The 23,141-nt window shown below is 46.0% G+C and overlaps 1 protein-coding gene across 1 annotated transcript; it reads left to right on the top strand.

Moving 5' to 3' along the window:
- The first annotated feature begins 3,697 nt into the window (after positions 1–3,697).
- CTH (cystathionine gamma-lyase) lies at positions 3,698–21,422 on the top strand. Its single transcript, XM_034064157.1, has 12 exons — positions 3,698–3,939; positions 5,786–5,867; positions 6,380–6,475; positions 9,605–9,714; positions 10,149–10,280; positions 12,103–12,160; positions 13,122–13,199; positions 14,194–14,346; positions 14,547–14,668; positions 18,382–18,434; positions 19,747–19,885; positions 20,692–21,422. Exons 1-12 carry the CDS (start codon positions 3,778–3,780, stop codon positions 20,710–20,712), a joined length of 1,206 nt encoding a protein of 401 aa, XP_033920048.1. The 5' UTR covers positions 3,698–3,777; the 3' UTR covers positions 20,713–21,422.
- Positions 21,423–23,141: the final 1,719 nt, after the last annotated feature.

Here is a 23,141-nt window from a genome sequence, read left to right as displayed (position 1 = left end):
TGAGCCAGCGCCTGGAACCCCGCCGGCAGCCCCCCTGCTGGCTCTTTGGCTCCAGGCTCGGGTGTATCCTTCGTAGGGATTTACGGGCACGCTCGTGTATGGGCTCTAACAATGTATCTGTCATCCCCAGGGGAACGTCTGTCATTGCCTGATGGGTGTAGAGAGCGGGAATACCCTGTGGGGCAGGCAGCTTATCGTTCTTCTATGGGGTCACTGCACTTCGCAGGGGGCTGTGCCTTCCCACAGCCCTTATTTCCATATGTGTGGAACACTACAGCAGCTACCACACACGCTCTGGCCTTTCGGAAGTGCTCTTGGCTGACCAGGACTGCCGAGGGGAAGAAGCACCGTGTCTGGTACCGCATACTGTGAGGGACAGACCCAGATCCTCAGCCTCTGGCAAGAATCTGCTGCGATGACTCCTACGGATTCCTCTCAGATTCATTTGTGAAGTGGCCAAGTGGATCCAGGAGTGCCTTGGCCTGAGGCTTGGTTACGCAAGTGTAGAGATGACAGTGCATGTTCTGGTCGGTGCTGTGCCAGAGGTGTAAACAAACCACACAGCAATGAAATAAACGAGCTAATGCCCCTTGTTTGCGGAGAGAACAGAAGCTCTGGGTCACCTCCCAGATCATGAAACATCAATGGATTTCACAAGGTGACCTCAAGTCAGTAATTGAGCATCTTCTCCCATGCTCCTTTGGTGAACCTCTGTGTGAGCTGAGGAAAAGAAATGGGCTGGTAATGCTAGTCTGAATAAAACACTGCCCTGTTCACCCATTTCGCTCGTTTGTGGGGGTATTTCAGTCACTGAGAGGGAAAGAGAAGGCAAAGACCCAGCGTGATCCATGACAATGAAACAAGGAGTTATCTGGAGAATGATGACACCTTTACAAATTGCTTTCTTCAAAAGCACACCCAGGAAAAGGGAAAGATAAGACAGTTGTCCTGTCTGTGTAGATGTGTTGTCATCTCATAGAGTAACTGCATTAGGTTCAGAGTTCCCCAAGTTCCCTGCAGCAACTCCTTCAGTGCTGCTCCTGCAAGTATTGACTTAACCATAGTGGGATGAATCATAAAAACATGAGGACGTGTCACAATCCAGGTAAACTGGATTCTTTTACTAGTGCTTCCAGGGGAAAGAGCCCACACCTTGTCAGCAAGATTAGATAAAAGATAAAAAACCCACTCTGAGTGACCTTTTTCTTTACCTGATTTGCATCATCTCCTCTCCTACCAAGGGGCTAAGGAGAGCTCTAGGCAGGGATGGAACTATGAAATCCCATTTCTGTGCCTACTGTCTTCACAGTGATAGCACAGCTGCTTCCCACATGGATATTTACAATTTTAAATGATTATAGGGGAAAGAAAAGTCACCTTTGCTCTATACTCCATTGGTCTTTCTGACAAGACTCTTGTATCTTCTTGTTTGCAGAGAAAACGAAGACCAACAAACAGAATTTGAGAGGTTAGCACCACTGGCAAAGCTCTCTTGTTCCATGCTCAGGTGCTGCACAAGAGGCTGTTTGCCCCAGTGCTGGAGACATGAATGGTGCAGAGCCAGTCTTAGAATCACAGAATCCCAGACTGGTTTGGGTTGGAAGGGACCTTAGAGCCCATCCAGCTCCAACCCCTGCCACAGACAGGGACCCCTTCCACTGGAGCAGTTTGCTCCAAGCCCCTGTGTCCAACCTGGCCTTGAACACTGCCAGGGATGGGGCAGCCACAGCTTCTCTGGGCACCCTGTGCCAGCGCCTCAGCACCCTCACAGGGAAGAGCTTCTGCCTAAGAGCTCAGCTCAGTCTCCCCTGTTCTGGCAGGTTCAAGCCATTCCCCTTGGCCTGTCCCTACAGGCCCTTGTTCCAAGCCCCTCTCCAGCTTTCCTGCAGCCCCTTTAGGCATTGGAGCTGCTCTCAGGTCTCCCCTTCAGGAGCCTTCTCTTGTCCAGGCTGCCCCAGCCCAGCTCTCTCAGCCTGGCTCCAGAGCAGAGCTGCTCCAGCCCTTGCAGCATCTCTGTGGCCTTCTCTGGCCTCGCTCCAACAGCTCCACGTCCCTCTTGTGCTGCTGCCCCAGAGCTGGATCAGGGCTGCAAGGGGGATCCCCTGAGTGCAGCAGAGAGGGAGAATTGCCTCCTTAACCTGCTGCTCATGCTCCTGTGGAAGAGATGCAGCCACTCAGGTTTTAGGTGATGCTGGAAACTTCACGTTGCATTTTTAATTACTGAAGGCCAGCTAAGAGGAAACAGAGGCATGAAGTCACTGTTTACTAGCTTATTATGGAGTCCCTTATCCAATGCAGAAATATAATGAATGCATTACTAATGGGAACTGCTCTGTGAAAACATGTGTCCTCCTGTGCTGTGCCTTCAACTTTGTGAGAGTATTTGGGATCTTTTTAACATCCAATAATTAAACTTTGTCTTGTTTATATTCTCCATCTTAAATTATTTAAATTGCTCTCAGGCACTAGGCAATTCAGCAGAAAGTAGCAGGATCAGGTATTGTGGCCATGTGTCCATGTGGAGCCGCATTTTTGGGGCTTTGAGTTTATGGAAAATTTGTTTGTGCAATTCCTCATGTGGAAAATAAATAATGGAGGAATAATTTCCAATGGGTATGTCCCTTCAGGAAGGATGCTGATATTTTTAGTATGTAAAGGAATAGGTACAAAAACTGGAGAGGAATAAAAGCCTAAATTTGTTCAAAACCCAAAGGCAGGCAGTAAGTGAAAATGACAAGTGTCTGTCTGCATTTATCTTTGCTGGGAGTGTAAGTGCAGCATTTAAAGTCATGAAGAGTAACTAATAGAGTACTGAAAGCACCCTAGTGTAGAGGGATGCTCTCTGGTTGCCTCTCTCCTTACTTCCACAAAGCAAAACAAAAATAAATAAGGTCCTGGAGGACAGTGAATGGGATTTCCCAGCTGTGGGAACTTCTGCTTCTTGCAGGCATTCAGAATGGTTAGCAGGAGAGATGCTGGATAGCAGTCATCTTACAGAGTGACAGAGGACATTTAGAGAATTAAACTGAACAGGAAAAAGCAGGTGAGGAGTTTTAAGACATCATAGCCTCAGTGGGGAGCTTCTCCTCACCCAGCAGCCCAAGTCCTTCTCCTCAGGGATGCTCCATTAAGTGTCCCCCAGCCTGGGTTTGGGCTGGGGATTGCCCCGACGTAAGGGCAGGACCTTGCCTTTGGCCTTGTCGAACTCCAGGAGGTTCCCTCTGTCCCGGTCCCTCTGGATTTATGCAGATGCTCTTCACAGCCTACAAGAAAGGGATTTGTCACCACAGAATTAAATTCCCCGTCCCAGGTCTCAGTGTTCTCACTCGCACGTATCTCCGTTCAGATTGTGAGACCCCCTGCACCCCCGGCGTTTGTCAGGCGCAGAGCCGGGAGGAGGCCGTTCATTCCCCGGGATCACCGGTGGGGTCACCGGCCCCATCCCCTGCCCCCAGAGCCCCAGCCGCCGGGCAGCCCCTTCCCGTCGGGAACTGCTGCACGCGAGGCTGGAGCCCTCCGCCGCGCTGCCCGCCCTTCCCGGAGCCGTGCTGCGGCGCTGCGGCGCCCCCCAGCGGGCGGGCGGTACCGCACCGGAAGGCGCTCCCCTCCCGGCGGCGCGGGCACTGCCCGGTCCCACCCCGCCCTTCCCCGCCGCAGCCAATGGGAGGGGGCGGTGAGGGCCCGCCCCCGCCGGGCCCCTGGCGGCGTGCGGTGTGGTGCCGGTGTCCGTCCCTGTGGTGCGGCAGCGGTGTCCGTGTCGGTGTCCGGAGTGCAGCCATGGAGCACAGCGGGACACGGAGCTTCCTGCCGCCCTTCAAGCACTTCGCCACGCAGGCGATTCACGTCGGGCAGGAGCCCGAGCAGTGGAACTCGGCCGCCTTGGTGCCGCCCATCTCCCTCTCCACCACCTTCAAGCAGCAGGCCCCGGGGCAGCACTCGGTGAGTGTGGCCTGCGGCAGGGCACAGAGGCGGGCTTGTCCTCGCCGGGACGGACCGGGGGGCCAGAGGGGGTAGCGGCAGCCTTTGGGAAGGGGAGGAGAGGAGATGGGAAGGGAGGGAAAGGGATGGGGACTCCCGGTTGCAACACGTGGAAACAGTCCCTTTATTCTCGCTCCCGAACGGCCCTCAGACATCGTTTCCCACGTGGACGTTGGGTGGAGGAAGCTGTAACCGGGCTACAGGGTTCAGGCTCCCGTCGGATGGTTTCTGCTCAGCTGGGACTCTCTTGAAGTCTGTGATGACAGAACTTTCTGCTGTCCCCAAGCAAAATCCGTTTTCCCAATTACAGCAGTTGTGTAAGAGGCTGCCTCAGTTGTCCTTGCAGAACAAACAAATGTTTCACCATTGTTTTGTGGATAGCATTATAGAGTCAGCCAGGTTGGAAAAGACCTGTAAAATCAAGTTCAACTGTTCCACCAGCACTGTCAAGGCCACCACAAACCAATATCAAATGGTTTGTATTGTATTGTATTGTAGAAAGTGCTGGAAGAGCTGGGGTTGAACTATCATGAGGTTTCTGATGGCTGCCATGCACATATGAGGGAGATGGCACAAACCTGCTGTTCACAAACCAGTTTGTGCCAGAGCTGTGCCTGAACATCACCCTGTGCTGCCTGGGCAATCCATGTTTGCTCTGTGATCTTTGGTTCCACACAGCCACTCGCATAATGCTGTGAGTGCTTCTAAGTCAGTAGATGTTTTGAAGAAGACTACAGAGGAAGCAGTCACATGCTGCTTTGTCCCTGTACTGACAAGAGCATGGCTGTGTTCCTGCTGGAAGCTCTGTGAGAGCCATCTGCCAGATTCCTGAATGCGACCAAGTTCTCATTAAGCAGAAGTCCTGAAAGTACACAGATACCAGGGCACTTTGCAGTTCCCTCTGTAACATGTGCATCCATGCACAGAGCACCAGACTGGTTTGTGTTGGAAGGGACCATAAATCTCACCCAGCTCCAACCCCTGTCACGGGCAGGGACCCCTTCCACTGGAGCAGCTTGCTCCAAGCCCCTGTGTCCAACCTGGCCTTGAACACTGCCAGGGATGGGGCAGTCACAGCTTCTCTGGACACCCTGTGCCAGCGCCTCAGCACCCTCACAGGGAAGAGCTTCTGCCTAAGAGCTCATCTCAGTCTCCCCTGTTCTGGCAGGTTAAAGCCATTCCCCTTGGCCTGTCCCTACAGGCCCATGTCCAAAGCCCCTCTCCAGGTTTCTTTTGAGTTCCTTTAGATACTGGGAGACTGTTCTAAGGTCTCCCCTGCATGAGTATTTTTTGTTTATCATTCAATTTTCTCAGTCTTCACATAAAAACTGTGGTGCTGGAATGTGGCACTTGGTCTGGTTTCATGCCAAGGAAATGTTTGAGCTTTCAAGAACTTTTGATGGGTACAGGTTGGCACTGGTCAGTGTCCTGTAGTATCTTCCAAGCAGAGCATTGTGGTGACGGGACACTTTCTTCCTGATAACATAAGAATGAGTGGAATCTGTCAGCCTTTTCTCCATCAGTGACCAGAGGTGGATATCTGGGAAAAAGTATGAGAACGTGGCCAGCAGTGTGGTAGTTCCCCCAGCACACCCCTAGAAACCATTCTGAGGTTGGGGATGCCTGATCAGGTGTTGTATACAGCAGCTTGGTGTAGCCAGAAAACCAGCCTCATGGTCTTGGAGGAGGTGGATACACAACCTCAGTGCTGAGCACAAGGGCTTTTTAAGGAACCTGGGACAGCTATTGAACACAACTTTCTCAGTTCCCTCTCTTAAGTTGTGTCCGTTTCTTGCTTTCCTGATAGGGTTATGACTACAGCCGGAGTGGAAACCCCAGCCGGAATTGCCTGGAGAAGGCGGTGGCAGCACTAGATGGAGCTAAATATTGTAAGTAATTAATAGTTTCATCAAGCAAGATGGCAGCATGTGTTGTTCCTGATGGTCTACAGGAAGCATAACTTGGGGAGCAAGGACACCAAGCTGTCAGCATCAGTCACATCACAGCAAGGCTTTCACAGCCTCTACCTGCTGATTATGGGCAAGAGTGAAAAGAGTCCAACACATCATTCAGGAAAGTCCAGCTCAATCCCTGGGCTTCTGTAGGGCTTCCTCTCACTGCAATTGATGTCTAAGCTAAATGGAATCTGTCCTTGTGCAGCACACTGAGTGCAGTGTGGAGCAGGAGACAGGCAGCAGTGCTTCCTGGACTATTGTTCATTCTGGGTCCACTCTGTGTAAAATCAGGCTGCTGCTTTTACTCAATCCACTGAATGATTGTAATAGTGTGAGAGTGACAGAACAGGTTCCTTTTAAAAGCAAAGTGAAGAAAATGAAGGCAAGTTTGACAAGGTTTTATCACATTAAAACACAGTGTCTGCCACTTACTCTTTCTGTTTTAGGTTTAGCTTATGCTTCTGGCTTAGCTGCTACTTTGAATATTACTCACCTGTTAAAGGCAGGGGACACGATTATCTGCATGGATGATGTCTATGGAGGTATGTAAAACACAGGTGTGCTTCTGATGTTCATTGCACAAGTGATTAAATGTACCTATTTGTGATTGTCATTAACTGAATTTCCCACACAGGACCTTACTTCCCTTTACAGCCTTTTCACTTCCTGAGAACACAGAACACCCCATCTGATTTTGGTGTTAGGAATTCAAACACTGAAAGGTTCTGTGGCACAACATGCAGGTTTAAAACCGTATAGCTAACTAATAATAAGTAGAAAATAGGAACATCTTGGCCTTACACAGATTTGTTTGCAAAGCAGCACCCTCCACAGTCCAACACAGCAAAGCTTCCCAGCTCCTGGTATTTTACTTTTTCTTTCCCAGGTCTGACCCTTTATCAACCAGCATTTTGTCTGGACTGTTTCAAACAACTGTTTTGTCATCTTCCCTGAAAGCACAACTTGCATCTGCTATGCACGTCTTCTGAATGCTTCAGTGGTGCTGAAGCTCACTGTTAGGTTTTGATCTTATATAGGGTTTTTTTTGATCCATTCTTCCAAGAAACTCCCTAGTAACAGAGTTCATCCACCTCTGCCAAAGTCCTTCAAAAGATTGATGCCACCTAAAAGTCCCTAGTAGGAAACTCGGCTTGGATGCCCTATGACAATCAGTGTCCTCAGTGCCCAACTCCTGTGTTTCACTGGTCAGAAAAGCTTCTCTCCCTCTGTCTGCTCCAAGGCCTTGGCACAAGGAGATCAAACCTGCTTTCTTTCCAAAGGAAGGTTAGAGAGGCCAGCAACAGATTGTGCTTTCCCAAGCAATAGCTGGAAAACCTTTTAGCAAGAGTAATCACCTTTCCCAGTGCTGAGTGATTACTGTTTGCTAATCAGTTCTCTGTGCTTGTGCACTTCAAATACAAATACACACATTTGCTTTAATGTCTTAGTGCCAGATAGCTCATCTCCAAGTACATGTGGAGCCAAGCTGAGTAGAGCAGGAATCACCAGTGACAAGTTACTCCTTTAATACACAGCCCTCCCACCACAGAATTCAGTAAATCAAAGTCATTTGGCCAAAGCGTATTATCATCTCCTCACTTCAGAAAGGCCTCTGGGTGTATTTTCCAAGCAAAACCAGTTCATCTGCTCATTAAAGCCTCAGCCTGTGGTGGTTTCGGCACAGATGAATTTCATGGTTTCTTCCCTGAGGGTTTTCTTTACATACGTTTGTTGTAGAGACCAGCTTCTCCCCAGCCAGCCCTATTTCAGCAGACCTCACACCCCATACATGGTACATCTGCAGGTCTGCTGCTGGACACTGTGGCCAACATGTGTTCATCCCCTTCATTCCTCTTTTGGCTGTTAGGGGCTCCTTGTCCCCTAAATCCTTGCTTGCTTTTTTCCTAGCTTGTGCTCTTCTGGTTCTTCCTGGTTATCTTTCCTGCTCGTGTTCTTAGAATCATAGAATCCCAGGCTGATTTGGGTTGAAGTGACTTAAAGCTCATCCAGCTCCAACCTGTGCCACAGGCAGGGACCCCTTCCACTGGAGCAGCTTGCTCCAAGCCCTGTGTCCAACCTGGCCTTGAACACTGCCAGGGATGGGGCAGCCACAGCTTCTCTGGGCACCCTGTGCCAGCACCTCAGCACTCTCCCAGGGAAGAGCTTCTGCCTAAGAGCTCATCTCAGTCTCCCCTGTTCTGGCAGGTTCAAGCCATTCCCCTTGGCCTGTCCCTGCAGGCCCTTGTCCAAAGCCCCTCTCCAGGTTTCCTGTGTTCCCTTTAGACACTGGAGCTGCTCTAAGCTCTACCCTAAAGGAGCCTTCTCTTCTCCAGGCTGAAGCAGCCCAGCTCTTTCAGCCCATCTTTTCAGCCTTGTAATAGCAACCTTTGAGTCACTGGGTATGAGCACTGGTATGTGCCCCTGCTCCCTCAAGGACACACTGGCTTTGCTAAGCTTTTACCATGCTGTTCTGTAAAAGGCCAGGTTGGACAGGAGAGCAGTGCTGCACTTACTAACTCAAATGAGGCTGCAGTTTGCAAGACTGACAGAAACACAGTGAAAGAATTCAAAAGCTCTCAGGCAATGCTGACAAGTGCACTGCCTGGGATGTGTTTAAGAGTTGCTGAGTTTTGGGAGGGTGAGGAGGAGTTGTCAGATTTTGACACCTCTGAATCCTGAGCCACTGATGCAACTTCGTAAAAGAGCTACTTTCTGTGCAACCCTTGATTTCCAGCTAAAGTTTTATTGTAGTGTGTTATTACTTAAAGTATGTGAAGCAATTTTCTGTTGTTTGTAGAGCTGACAGCCTATGTGCAGATTTCCTATACCTGAACATATTTCCTACAGCACAAGTAACAATATAATATATAGCTCATTGTAGAAATAAAAGTGTTTCCTTTAGGAAATCATCATTCAGGCACAGCATTCAGCACACAGGGTCATACCCTGCATGTGCTAGGACTTCATGGCTAAATGACAAACTCGCATACTGTGTGACTGAGTGAATGCTGAACAACCTTGGCAGAAAGACTGAATGAATTAATTTTTAATCCAGGCAGCAGATAGTCACTATGCTGCACTTTTAATGAGCAACTGGTTGCTTCTGGTTTCTTCTTTTAGTCTTTCCAATGAAGGGTTTCAAAGACAGAAAGGAAGGAAATAATCACTCCTTTATGTTCCTTGCTACATGTTGCTTAATGGAATGGCAAAGAAACACAGTAGCTGGAGTTTGCCCCTTGAGAATGTGGGAGAAGAAGAAGCAATGAAGCTTATGAAATAGAAAAGAGTTTGTGTGGTGGAAAGAAGTAATTGAAAAGTGGGAAAGAGAATATGAAAACTGGAACAACTAACTTGTGCATGGCAAAGGACTAGAGGAAATGTTAGAAGCAGGCAAACTAAAAGGGGTCCATTTAATTTTCTGATTAAACCAACCCCAAAGAGCTGCTAATTGAAAGTACTTCTTAAATCACTCTGAATCCATATTCCCAGTTGTCCTTTTCCATGATCTATGGCAGTCTTTAAACTTTTTTGGAATAAAAAATACTAATGTGCCATTCATGGTGTACAGCATAAAATTGTCCCCTCCTGACTTTCCGTGGATGAATACAGGAGTCTGGAGACCAGTGAAGTTTTGTTTTGTGCCTCTGATTTTTTTGTTTGTGTTTCTTTAGGCACAAACAGATACTTCAGGAAAGTAGCCATGAAAATGGGTTTGAATGTAGTTTTTGTTGACTGTTCAAATATTAAATGCCTGGAAGCTGCAATTACACCAGAGACCAAGGTAGGGGAGAGGGCAATTGCTGAACTTACTTGCTTAATGTCATTAAACAATTCAATTCTTGCTCTTGTTGTAATGGGTGTACATGTCAAGCAGAGTGGGATACAGGGGTGGCTTTTGTGGGGACAGATTGGGCCAGAGCTGGCTCCAGCACATCCATTTCCAACCCCTGCCGTGGCCAGGGGCACCTTCCACTGGAGCAGCTTGCTCCAAGCCCCTGTGTCCAACCTGGCCTTGAACACTGCCAGGGATGGGGCAGCCACAGCTTCTCTGGACACCCTGTCATTCTGCAGCAGGGATGCTGTCTTATTGCCACTCTTCAAACTTGCAGGAGAAGCTGACACTCAACAAATTAAACCACTTGTGACTTACACGTGTATCATCACCAGCACTGTAAAATCTCCAAGCTGACATTTTGTGTTGTTGAATTACTGCAGCTTGTTTGGATTGAAACACCCACAAACCCCACACTGAAGATCATTGACATTCAAGCATGTGCAGATGCAGTGCACAAGCATAAAGATGTTCTTCTGGTGGTAGACAACACTTTTATGTCTGCATATTTCCAGGTAAGCACTTTGTTTACAATTGCCCCACTATTTCAGTGCATTAAAAGGTGCATGTTTTAAATGGAAACACCACCATGGGACTGTAGTTTTGATCTATGTCTTGTAAAATTACCTGTTCTGTTTCTAAATACAGTGCATGTACTGTGCTATTTACATTAGTAAGGATGGTATGCTCAGTACTTTGTAGCTAGCCACATCCCAGTATGATACCAGCAAACCCCATATAGCTTGGCAGTCCAGTAAACACACTGAACCAGTTAAGCCATTCAAAAATCATGGGTTTTTAGTTCTCACTGATGGAAATCATAACAGGCCTATTAAAAAGTATCCTGTTTCCTAACTTTGGCCTTTTTATACCAATTATTTTGTATATGCTGTTTGTGATCTGTTCTGAAGCACCTGATATTCTGAAAAGAGCAGTGGAAGAAAAAGTTAAAACAAACAAACTTTTTTTGATCTCAAACAGCTAGCATAACTTTTCTGCTTGGATAACTAGAATACATGAAGTGAAGACTAGTAAACTTTGAAGTCTGATTCATCTTAACATGGGCTAGAAATATTCATTTGTATTTCCCAGGAGACAAAGCTGATCCCCTGTGTTTTAAGTCTAAAGTAAAACCTTTTTATGAGTGAAAAAGTCAAGGTGTCTGTTTTTTTTAAGGGCACTGAGATCTTTATACATTAAGAGAGCTTTACAGAAGGTGTTAATGCTTAGCTAAAGCAGCACTTGAGTTTGTCTTCTACATACCAAAGGCTTGACATTTCCCCTTTGCAACATATATTTCTTTGGCAAGACAAGTTTGAAAGAAGCAAAGTGAGCATCTGGATATATGAGCTAGCTAATGTGGCTTTTATTGGCCTGGTGCTAAGAGAAAGTCAGTTGTAATGATTAATTCTAAGTAATAGGTAATGCCTTTAAACCCCTCCATACTGCTGCTGATGCACTGTGCTGAGAAGATCCTAATTTGAGGGTGATTTGTGTAGCACTGTTGAGTGTAAGAGGCACTGGTGTTTATGCTGCTGCTCTCCTGGCTGCGCACCGGGAATGCACATCATCCACGTTCCTTGACTAGGTGCCCGTGTTTAAGCTGACAGCAGTAGCCTTTCATTCTAAATCTGCCTTGTTACCTTTTAACATGTTGATACTTTTCAGCCTTTGAAATGTATTTATATAATGTGCAAAGTCCTTTGCTTAGTGACTGATTAAAAATATTGTCCGTTACTTCTCACCCATTAGCATCTGCCTATGCTTCATCTTAGAAAGACTTCTGGGAGGTCAGGGAAGAGAGACCTGGCAAAGAAAACCTCTTCAGGTTTCAGTTGCTCCTTCAGTGCTGTATCACTAATACTGGTGTCACCAGTGCGGATATCTAGACAGCAGTGCAGATCTTTTGCTTTGCAGACTGCATTGAGGCCTTCATTTCCCAAACAAACACACATTAGAGTAAATAGCATTACTTATCCCTGCCTCAGCTAAGCAATAGGACTATTTTTTCACAAATGTGAATGTATGTTGGATGTGTTCAGTCACTCCCCCCCCGAAGCTGTTGGGAATTAGACCAGCACTTTTAAATTACATCTTATTTTGGGTTCTTTTTATTGTGCTTTTCTTGAACTCAGAGTACTTTCCTGTACTACCTTTTTTGTCACATATCCTATCTTCATTCTCAGGGCTTTGTGTTAAAGGTCTTAAGTTTTTGTGGTTTTTAGTTTCTTCTCCTATTGTTACTTTCTGTGTTGGATCACAGCCTTTTGGGTAGCTTGAAATGAACCACAGTACACATGAGCTGTAATCATACGTATTGTTTTCATCTCATTTCAGCGTCCTTTATCTCTGGGGGCCGATATTTGTATGTATTCTGCCACCAAATACATGAATGGTAAGTGTGTCACCTTGACACAGCTCAGGCTGTCTGTTCAAGAGCCATTCTGCCTGTGGACAGTTCATAGAATCAGACTGGTTTAGGTTGAAAACTGGTTTAGGTTGGAAAGGAGCTTAAAACTCACCCAGTTCCAAACCCCTGCCATGGGCAGGGACCCCTTCCACTGGAGCAGCTTGCTCCAAGCCCCTGTGTCCAACCTGGCCTTGAACACTGCCAGGGATGGGGCAGCCACAGCTTCTCTGGGCACCCTGTGCCAGCACCTCAGCAGCCTCCTGGTTCACAAAAACCAGTGTGCCTTTTAGTAATTCTTACATGGATCATTAGAGGACGTGGACCATCGAATAGACCATTAGTCTTCATAACTCCTAAACTATCCCTGGGAGAAGGAATATTGACCTGACTTCAGGCAATAAATCTAGAGGTGTTTATAGCCATGTTGGTTTTAATTTGACTACAATAAAGCAAGTGGCTTCAGTAGAAGGTAGTGGCTAGAAATTACATTGAGGTTCAAAGGAGGTTTCATTCATCTGTGGTGGAGCCTGTCCAAAAGCACGTTCACTGTGTTCTGTCCCAGGCAGCCCAGACTGGATGGAGCTAACCCAACTGGATGTCCTTGATGGTGTGGGTAGAAGGGGAAGTTTTCTGGCTGGTGTTCACCCTTGCTAAGACAGCTCAGCAGGACACACCTGATTCCTGTACCCTGGAATTCCCACTTTCTGGCAGTTGGATTGGGAAGTGTCTGGGGGCACAGCGCAGAGCATGCTGCCCACCAGAGCTTTAGAAAAAGCTGAAATCTGCCTTACAGTCCTTGTGCTGCACAGGAAGGACAGATGTAGCAATGACAAGGAGCCCAGTGTCTCGCAAAAAAGGGGCTGTATTAGACTGAGAAAATAGGGGTTTGTGGCTTAACCTAATAGCTGATGGAGTGGCTGATTCTGTTCTTGTCTTGTGTTTTTAGGGCATAGTGATGTTGTAATGGGACTTGTTTCAGTAAACTGTGATGATCTCTACGAAAGGCTTAAATTCTTACAAAACTGTAAGTAGTCAATGTAAGAAATACCTTGAAATCAATTGTGTTCAAATGTACCAGCTTGTAATGGAAAGCATGTTGCACGCACACAAGTATGGAACCTATCTAGAGATGTAGCTCAGGCATTTAAATGTCTAGAAGTGTAAATGGCCAGAGAGTAAGTGGTAACACAGATGTAAGAATCCTAAATTCTCTTCTCTGGCCTTATACAAACACAACAGCTTTTGGTGTGCCTCCCTGGCTTCTCTCTCAAATAAAGTTAACAACACTGGTCTCCACTTCCTAGTGCTTCTGACACTGAGAGCAGGGTGGGTTGTTCTTCATTTGTTCACCAGGGGCTGCTGAGTGGAATGAATTGTCTGGGGCAGGGGCTTGAATAGGGGCAGCACTCTTGGCCTCAGGCCTGTAATTCCATCTGTCCCTGCTTTCCTGAAAGCATCAGATGTTGTCCCCATGGGCAGCACCTGCAGTTACATGGGACACAACTCCTTACCAAGCCTCTCTTTAGGTTGCAGTTAAGACCATGGCAGAAAGCACCATCATTTCCTGTATTTTCTTGATGTTGTATATGAAGAGGCATATAAACATTTAAATTATGCCTTTATTTAATTCCACCTAACTCATATCAAGTACATCTGGGTTTTTAAACTCATTCACACATCAGAGGATATGCTTAATGCAGTTTTCTTATATAGGTTGATTTTAACAATTTTACTGCCTCTTAATTGCAATGAATACATTTCTGTATAGTATTCTGTCTGCCCTCTGTCTACAACAGAGAGACTAAAGGTATATTGTATCTAATGTGTTTAATCCTTGAATCTTCATCTTGTTCATCCAGCTCATTAATTGGCTGGGTTACCATGTGTGTGGTGAGGAAGGCAGATTGCATCAGATCTCTTTCCACTGGTCTTGTTCTAACTTCAGGAATTTGGAAATTAGGACTTTATGAAATTTTACTAAACCCTCCCCCGTTTGTTGTATGTTTTAATTTCTGTAGCTATTGGAGCTGTTCCATCCCCATTTGACTGTTACCTGTGCAACCGTGGGCTGAAGACACTGCACGTCCGGATGAAGCAACATTTCCACAACGCATTGGCTGTTGCTCGGTTCCTTGAGTCAGATCCCCGGGTGGAGAAAGTCATTTTCCCAGGTATGCTGGCAAGACTTCAGAGTGGGTGACGTCTGGAGTTGAACACTGCAGTACTACGTGTAGCTTATGCACTCTTCATGTTGGGTGACTCTGGGTTGGGTGTCCACCTTGGCAATGGCTGTTTCTGCATTGCTGTGAGTGAGCTGCTCTACCCTTTGAAATTATGGCAATTAAATTAAAGCAACTTCTCTGGATTTCAGGTTTGCCTTCACACCCTCAGCATGAGCTGATCAAACGGCAGAGTACTGGCTGTTCTGGCATGATGGCCTTTTACATTAAAGGGAGCCTCAAACATGCTACTACCTTCCTCAAGAATTTAAAGGTAAATGATGGTAAATACACGCTGCTTTAGAGGGACTGAGACTGTGCTTCTGAGAGTGGTAAAGGAAGTGGTTTTTCCTGAGGTGGGAAGTCTTTGGACTTGCAAAGCTCTTGAAGTCTTTTGGGTGTAGCCATCCCTAAATAACAGATTATTTGTAAAGGGAAGCTAATGAGAGGGAAGTAAATGATACCTGGGCTCATTTGAAGTGTTTGTTTACACAGTAGGATTTGAAAGCAGAAGAGCTGGGGCTGGTGTAATACTGTCGTAATATTTCAAAGCACTCATCAGGGCAAAATCCCATTGAGAAATGACATGACTCATTGTCGTGGTTTAAATCAAGTCTCCCTACTCCCGGAGAGTTAGGAAGAAGAATCCAAAGAATGTAGCCCCCACGGATTGAGATAAGAACGGTTTAATTGCTAAGGCATAACACAAAACCCCTACTGCCATTTACTACTACAAATAATAATGATACAGCAAACAGCAAGTGAAAAGAATACAACACCCCACCAGCCACCGACCCATAACTCACTCCACCCTGCCCGGCCGAGCACCATGTGCTCCCTCCTCCATTTTTCTCCACAGCTCCCCCCCTCCAGCTTTCTCCTTCCCAGTATGCCTCCTGGGCATCACGTGCTATGGTATGGAATACCTCATTGACTAGCCTGAGTCAGGTGTCCTGTCTCTCCTTCCTCCCAGACTCCCCTCCTCCACCTGGCTGGAAAAAAAAAACCTTGAACAAAAACACCCTCAAAACATGCTCAAACCATGACATTATCCACCCCTTATTCCATACCATTCACGTCATGCCCAGATCCCACATTTTCAATACACCATCACTCTTAAGTCCACCCCTCGATCATGAGACATCTCTAAGTTGCATCTCTGGACTAATAGCCTGAAGTATCTGGGCCCACCAAAATCATTCACCGTCCCCTTCAGCAGTTCTACAGCTTGCTGCTGGGGACTCCATACAGCTGCCTTCCACCTCCAATGCTTCCAAAGCACTGGAGGGGCCCAGTGGATCAGATACCCGGCTATACTGTCCCACATGCCCTGCCACTCATGACTGTCCAGCCTTGGGAACAGTCTACTGGTGCTCCTATGTACTTGTCTAAACTTAGACAAGACCCAGACCTGACTCTGCTTAACTTTTGGGATCAGACAAAATGGTTGTGGATGGAACACACTCTGTGTGTGTGCCACCATGCCGAAAACCATCACAATCAGCAGGCAGGTCCCAAGGGCACGCAAAAGCCATTCATAACCGTCAGAACTCTCAGATGATGCTGCTGCACTTGTCACTGGGGCTGATGTAGCTGCCGTGCTTGCCAGCTCTCCCACTATCAGCTTCTCTTCTCCCGAGTCCAGATCTTCCTCCTCTGCCTTGCTGGGAAGTGCTGCCTGGTCTCCTGTATCCTGCTGGGGCTCGGCGGGTGACTTCCGGGGAATATTCTCGGATGCTGCGGGGTTCGGAACGGCGGCGGGACTCGGTTCCTCCTCTGCCTTGCTGGGAAGTGCTGCGTAGTCTCCTGCATCCTGCTGGGGGTCGGCGGGCGACTTCCGGGGGACACTCTCGGCCGTCGGAGGGTCAGGAACGGCCGCAGGACTCACCCTCCCCACAGCCTGATCCCCCTGCTCAGCTACCGCCCTGCTCCGCTCCTCCCCCGCCTGCTCCCGCTGCTCTGCCACAGCCGTTTGGCTCCCCGTGCCGCTCTCCCTGGCAGCCTCAGCTGCCGGCAGCTCCCGGGGCCGCTCCTTCCTGGCTTCACGCAGCTCCACACAGACGACGACGAGGATAAGGACAAGGACGGCGAAGAGCAGCGGGACGGCCTGGTACAAGTTCAAGTCCACGGCCACGTCCATCCCCCCCTGCTGCCGGAGCCCCACCGTATTACAAGCCTCCGACACAAACACAAACACATCCAATCCATACACCAAGTACCCGGTAAAATCCCGAAACAGCGAGATCCAGAGAAAAACCTCTAAGAGCCAATAAATCAGCATTGTGACAAGAGACCATAAATCCGCTCAGATCTGTTCTTATCTCAATCCCTCGGGCCCCACGTTGGGCGCCAAAAAAATGTCGTGGTTTAAATCAAGTCTCCCTACTCCCGGAGAGTTAGGAAGAAGAATCCAAAGAATGTAGCCCCCACGGATTGAGATAAGAACGGTTTAATTGCTAAGGCATAACACAAAACCCCTACTGCCATTTACTACTACAAATAATAATGATACAGCAAACAGCAAGTGAAAAGAATACAACACCCCACCAGCCACCGACCCATAACTCACTCCACCCTGCCCGGCCGAGCACCATGTGCTCCCTCCTCCATTTTTCTCCACAGCTCCCCCCCTCCAGCTTTCTCCTTCCCAGTATGCCTCCTGGGCATCACGTGCTATGGTATGGAATACCTCATTGACTAGCCTGAGTCAGGTGTCCTGTCTCTCCTTCCTCCCAGACTCCCCTCCTCCACCTGGCTGGAAAAAAAAAACCTTGAACAAAAACACCCTCAAAACATGCTCAAACCATGACACTCATGAAACAAAGAGGGAGTCCCTCCGATTGGAGAAGACTTGTTGTTTATTTTACCTAAACCATAGGCTTTTGCCTTTGTCTTTGCCATGTATTTATTCTGCATGTACTCTTTAACATGTTGGCTAGTCTTGATCTCTGGTTAATTTGCTTCCTGCACTTGTGCTTTTGCTAGTTTGTTCTTGGAAAACAAATCAACATATAATAATCAACAAAGGAAAAATAGAACTTTCTTCTCCTCCCTGTCTTACTTACTTGCCACCTAATGTTATCAGCTGAAAATGAACTTACTAAAGACATGGTTTTCTCATAAAATACTGTTTTACACGAGAGAGAGCATTTAATCCTGGCACAGGAGATCTGCCAGCTGGGACAGAAAGTGTCAGGAAATACATTCCAGGAGAAGTAAGTTCTTATGAATATACTCAGTTCAGCCTTTTGACTTGGATAACCATCAGCTTGTCACTAGGCTGGTACAAAAGTAAAGCCATTTCCTTAAAGCATGGCGAGAAGAGAGTTATTTAGTTGATAGGTTTAGGGTTAGTTTGTTTAAATGAGAAAAAGTGAATATGAGCAGTGGGAGCTGGAGAGGAACATTGAGGGCAGTAAGTGCATTCACAGCAGACACACTGTGAATCTATGTTTGATGCAGCTGGCTCTCCAGAGGGCCCTTTGTCACCCAGGAATGCATGCCCATAATTCAGAGGTCACTGCCGAAAGAAGGGGATGTAAGGATAAGGTATAATCACTTAAACCTCAGCTGAAATTTATGAAATCTGAGTCTTTGTTCAGGCAGCCTGCTCTATCCTCCGAACAGAGTGAACACTGGTGGTGCCCAGGCAGAGCTGCTCCCTCCTGTTGTGCATTTCCCTTCTGCCCATGTGTTGCATTGTAGGAGCTACTCTTGAGTTACATTTGATTAGCATGGGCATATTTTAGTTTCAGCTTTGCTTCAGTGTCTCTTCAGAGCCTTTTTAGGACAAGTCTGGTTTAAATCTTAGTATCTCTTACCTGCTAAATGTAGAATTTATACCCTAATTACAGGTAATACCTTTTATAATATAAAAATTATCATAGAAAAACTTAGAAAAAACCCTAAACATTCATTTTCTCTTAACCATCACTTTCCAAGCATTCAGAACCTTACACTTGTTATGTTAACTTGATTTTCCCCTAGGTTTTTGCGCTGGCTGAGAGTCTGGGTGGCTATGAAAGCCTTGCAGAGCATCCGTAAGTCATCCCTCATCTCAAAAGCCTAAAACCAGTTGCAGAGTAACAAAAAATTGTTATGGGAGTTCTAAAACTTACTAGTCCCCAAAGCCAACATATTTGGCATATAATTGAGATCCAAGAGTAGAATGTTGTATAGCACAAACCCCAGAGGCTACTCCAGAGAATGAGTGTGGCTTTATGAGTCAATAGTCAATATGAGTCAATATTGAGTGTGTCAATATGAGTGTGATGTTGAAAGGATTTCCACATTTTCTTGTCTTAACTGGGGACTGAGATGTGATTTGTTACTGTGATGATAAGAAACCCAAGAAATCAGCATGTGTTTGAGTAGGTAGTGAGCAGATTTGGTCACACTGTTGAGGAAGGAGCTCTGCTGTTCTGCCTGCTTACACAAGAGGGCATGGTCAGTATGCTGAATAGACTGTCTCCATGTCAGGGGAATTTTGTGGGGAATTTAGTAGCGCTTAGGTGTCCCTATGTAGGTTAAAAGGCTAAAAAAATAGGATTTTTATGGAATTAGATTATTTCACTTAAATCTAATTTGCTTTTCAAAAAGGTACATGGAAAGTTATGGCTGAATTTATATGCTCAGTATTTTCAGTTATTAATTTTAGAATAACAGCAAATCTTAAAACACTCAAGCAGTTCCTTGCCTGTGGCAGGGGGTTGGAACTGGATGATCTTTAAGGCCTCTTCCAACCCAAACCATTTTGGATTCTATGAGTTGAAAGGTAATTGTGAATTGGTGAATGTCAGTGACTGAGCACATGGCGTAAATAGCTCCTTACCTATATCCTTCATAGCAGATGGAACAAACTCTTCCCTGTAAGTGGGTACAGTTTGACAAATGACCCAAGAAACCAAAAGTTAAAAGAAAATCAAAAACTCGGGAGATTTTACTCTGGAGATTGTCTATTACAGCTGTTTCTCCATATGCGTAAAGCAGAGCTTTTATGTACCCTTTTCTAGAAAATAAGATAGAAATTAACTATATCTGTGAGGAAGAGGAATAGGACTTCCTCCTTTTTCAGGTCCAGATTAAGTATCCACTTGTTATTCATCAGTAGTGGCTTGGAAATACTGTTCTGGGAGATACAAGTCACTGACAAGACTACAAGTCTGCAGTTCATGTAACTTACAGTAACTGAGGACATGATCTCTTTGCATCTGTGGGTTAATCAGCTGGTGGCACCCAAAAGGTGTAAAACCTTCATGGATTTTTGGGGAATGCTGCCAGGAAACCAACTGGTTTTGTCTTTAATGATAAAACTAAAAACTTCTTAGAAAAAAGGCTATTTTTTTCCCCCAGGGCCATCATGACTCACTCTTCAGTGCCTCAAAAAGATAGAGAAGCTCTTGGAATCAGCGATACACTAGTTCGCCTGTCGGTTGGTTTGGAAGATGAAGAAGACTTACTGAAAGATCTAGATCAGGCCCTGGAAGCTGCAGTAAGTGGCTTGTTACCTTAGTGCCATCACTCTCAAAATCATTTCCCCTCTGGTCCTCTGCCTTTCTCCCTAAACTGCTTGCTTCACTTGATTGAATCATAAGGGTACCTTGCAGAGTGTGTGTAAAGCTTTTGTTGTTAGGTTTCTCTGTGCACCAAGGTTTACAATCCTTGTCGGCCACTATCTGAGTTGACATAGGTTCAGACAGGATGTCCCTGACCCAGTGATGCAGGTATCCACTAAAGTCAGGCTGAGAGGAGACACATGTAAGCATGGAAGTGCCTAGTGTGTGCTTCAGATGTTTCATGTCATAGTTTTAGAGGGTTGAAATACATTAAGAAGCTTCAAGCGAAGAGCTTCTATCAGGCAGTAAGTCCAATATGGGAGTAACCTATTTCATTTATAAGCACTGCTTCTAGGCCTCTACCCAACCTTCTGGATTTGAGACAGTAGTTTAAAATTGTTCTTTATTCATGGTAATGAATGTGATGCCACATAGGGACTTAATTTCCCAAGGCAGGTCACCTAAAATGCATGAGGTGTAGATGTGTCTGTGTATGAGTATACATACATAGAATCATAGAATCCTAGTTTGATGTACTTTTTGTCCCTCTATTTTTCACCTTCTTTTTGTTTGGTGGTAGGGAAAATAAACCATAATAAGGGCATGTATTTCGTATGCCAGCACAGAGCATAAAGATAATCCAGTGCTAAAATGTACCTTATTTATGAAAGGGAAAACAGAGCCAGCACAATAGGTACAGGTGCTTAGCATAATTGTCTCTTATTTTTCCTTCTTATTGCAGTTTGCAGAGTGTAAAGCTTGAAGTTTAAGGACAGAACTTGGAATTGAATGTGGAAATGCCTAAGAAAGATGACATGGAAAGCTAAATTGCTAATGATTTTCCCTTGATTTGTCTCTGAGAATTTGAATCTGTTCAGTGGAATCCCTGGATCTCTGGGGAACCTTGTGCTGTAGGTTTATTCTGCTGCTGCCGGGCTGTGCAAGGACCATGCACTGTGACACACAGCTTGGGCTCTCCTGGGGGTCCCTTCCTGTTCTATTGTAATCCCTTGGGTTTGGAATTTGTAGAGTCAATAAACTGCGTCTGAGAGCAGCCAGGTGCACACTCAGGAATATTATCCTGGCTCTCTCAGTGAGGGTAGTGTTTCTGTTTGTCACACTGGTGCTGCAGGGCTGTTCTGTCAGAGGGCTAGTTGTTAATGTGACTGCTCCTCAAACTGCACAAGAAGTTTTTCTCATCTCTTCTAACCCAACAGCCCAACTTGAGAAGTGCTGATTTGTATATTTGTTGTTTAATTAGGTTGGAAATACGGTTACGTGTTTTTTCTCCTATTGATATCTTATGAAGCATTGAAAATTAAATGAGATCCAATACCTGGTAAACAATGGGAACTTTTTAAAGAGGATTATTTCACTTAAAAAGTACAAAGTCATCTGATGTCAATTATGGTAATGATTTGATTTATATTTAGAACTTGAATATTAATTAAAATATGCTTTGAATTTCCCTGATGTATTGATTTGATCTTTTCCTGTACCAGCATTCCAAATCAGGTGATGAAATGACCCTGGATTTGTGTAAATTTTCCTATGGGAGATTGATGTTACTGATGTTTTTGCTTTTGTCAAGAAAAAAGATATACATTCTAATGTATGACAACTTATCCTGCAAAATGCAGTATTCAGGCCAGGAACAGTCAGGTGTCTCAGGGTGCTGCTGGCTTGGGGTAGGTGGTGAGTGGCTGCAATGTGTCATCTCTGAGCAGAGCTTGCCCATAGCTTATGAAATACCTGTGCTGAAGAACCATAAAGGAGGTGCAAGTACTACAGGCATTTCTCACAAACTACTACAGGTATGGCTTTCAAAGTACTACAGGCATTTGTCACAAAGTACTGCTTGTTACAAGTCTGATTGCACAGATCTGCCTCGGTAAAAGTATTCAGCTTTCCCAAACTAAATAAAAATGAGATTTCCAAAGTTGTCTTTTCGTTCTGTTTGTTTCTCAGATGAAGAAAGCACAGTGTCTGAATCTTGTAATTAAAATGCAGACTGTGCTTTCCATCCCGGATCAATACAGCATTTCACTGTGAAAGTACAGAGTAAAAAGACAATCCTATCATCCAGCCTCGGCACTGTGCCTTCCGAGCAGTGAACAACTGGATATATTCACATGCAAACAGAACAGAATCACAGAATCCCAGCCTGGTTTACATTGAAGGGACCTTAAAGCTCATCCATTTCTAACCCCTGCCATGGCAGGGACCCCTTCCTTGAACACTGCCAGGGATGGGGCAGCCACAGCTTCTCTGGGCACCCTGTGCCAGCACCTCAGCACCCTCACAGGGAAGAGCTTCTGCCTAAGAGCTCAGCTCAGTCTCCCCTGTTCTGACAGGTTCAAGCCATTCCCCTTGGCCTGTCCCTACAGGCCCTTGTCCCAAGCCCCTCTCCAGGTTCCTGTCAGCACACTTAGGTATTGGAAGACTGTTATAAGTTCTAATAGTCTTGATTATCCGGAATGATGAGCTCCTGGGAAAAGTGAGCTGAAGTTATGCATGCCCAGCAAACAGCCCTCCAGAAATGGGGACAAGAATGTACTTTTTAGCAAAATGAGTCAGGCACAGTGACTGCTTTTTCACCAGGACCCTGCAGCACCTCACTGCATGGGAGTACGTTATAAAAGCAAACTGAATAAGATGCTATAGGGGATGTAGGTGGGTGGGTGGTAGGAAAATGAGGAGCTCCTGTTACTTTCAGAAAGCCCAAAACTGGTAGTGAAAATCCTCAAGGGCATTGGGGGTTTATTGTGTGAGTTACTACCTCTTCTCTTCACTGTAGTAAAAACTATCTCATCCCTGTTAATCTCTTTGAAATTATCATGCTTGTGGTTACAACATTTTTGACTAAATATCTGATTTAATTTCTGTATTCCCAGTCCTGCTGGTTTCTGTTATGTCTTCATTAACAAGGAGGTTACTAAAGGAAAAAGGGCAGTTTTAGGAAGGATAAACTGCAGAGGAAGATGTGCCTGTACCTGCCCCGAGTTGATGGGGAGCTGTGAACATCCCATGCCTGTAGGTGAGCTGAGGCCGCAGTGGTGGGCTGGAAACCCCCTGCTCCACAGAGCGAGCAGTAGAAGGTGAGCAGTTCTCATCTGTCCCCTCCCGAGGAGATCGGGAGCCAGGAATAATTTTTCCATTATTAATTACTCATCTGAATACCCTTGAGCAGTG

The sequence above is a fragment of the Melopsittacus undulatus genome, chromosome 6, assembly GCF_012275295.1.
Source record: "Melopsittacus undulatus isolate bMelUnd1 chromosome 6, bMelUnd1.mat.Z, whole genome shotgun sequence".
Classification (NCBI taxonomy): domain Eukaryota; kingdom Metazoa; phylum Chordata; class Aves; order Psittaciformes; family Psittaculidae; genus Melopsittacus; species Melopsittacus undulatus.
Note: the sequence above shows the minus strand (reverse complement) of the source record. Positions and strands in the feature narration are given on the sequence as shown.

Bases quoted from the DNA above. Each gene is read 5' to 3' on its own strand.
- CTH (XM_034064157.1), top strand. From the start codon at position 3,778: ATGGAGCACAGCGGGACACGGAGCTTCCTGCCGCCCTTCAAGCACTTC. The intron at 9,715-10,148 runs GTAGGGGAGAGG...GAATTACTGCAG, and splicing joins CAATTACACCAGAGACCAAG to CTTGTTTGGATTGAAACACC. The intron at 14,669-18,381 runs GTAAATGATGGT...ATTTTCCCCTAG, and splicing joins CCTTCCTCAAGAATTTAAAG to GTTTTTGCGCTGGCTGAGAG.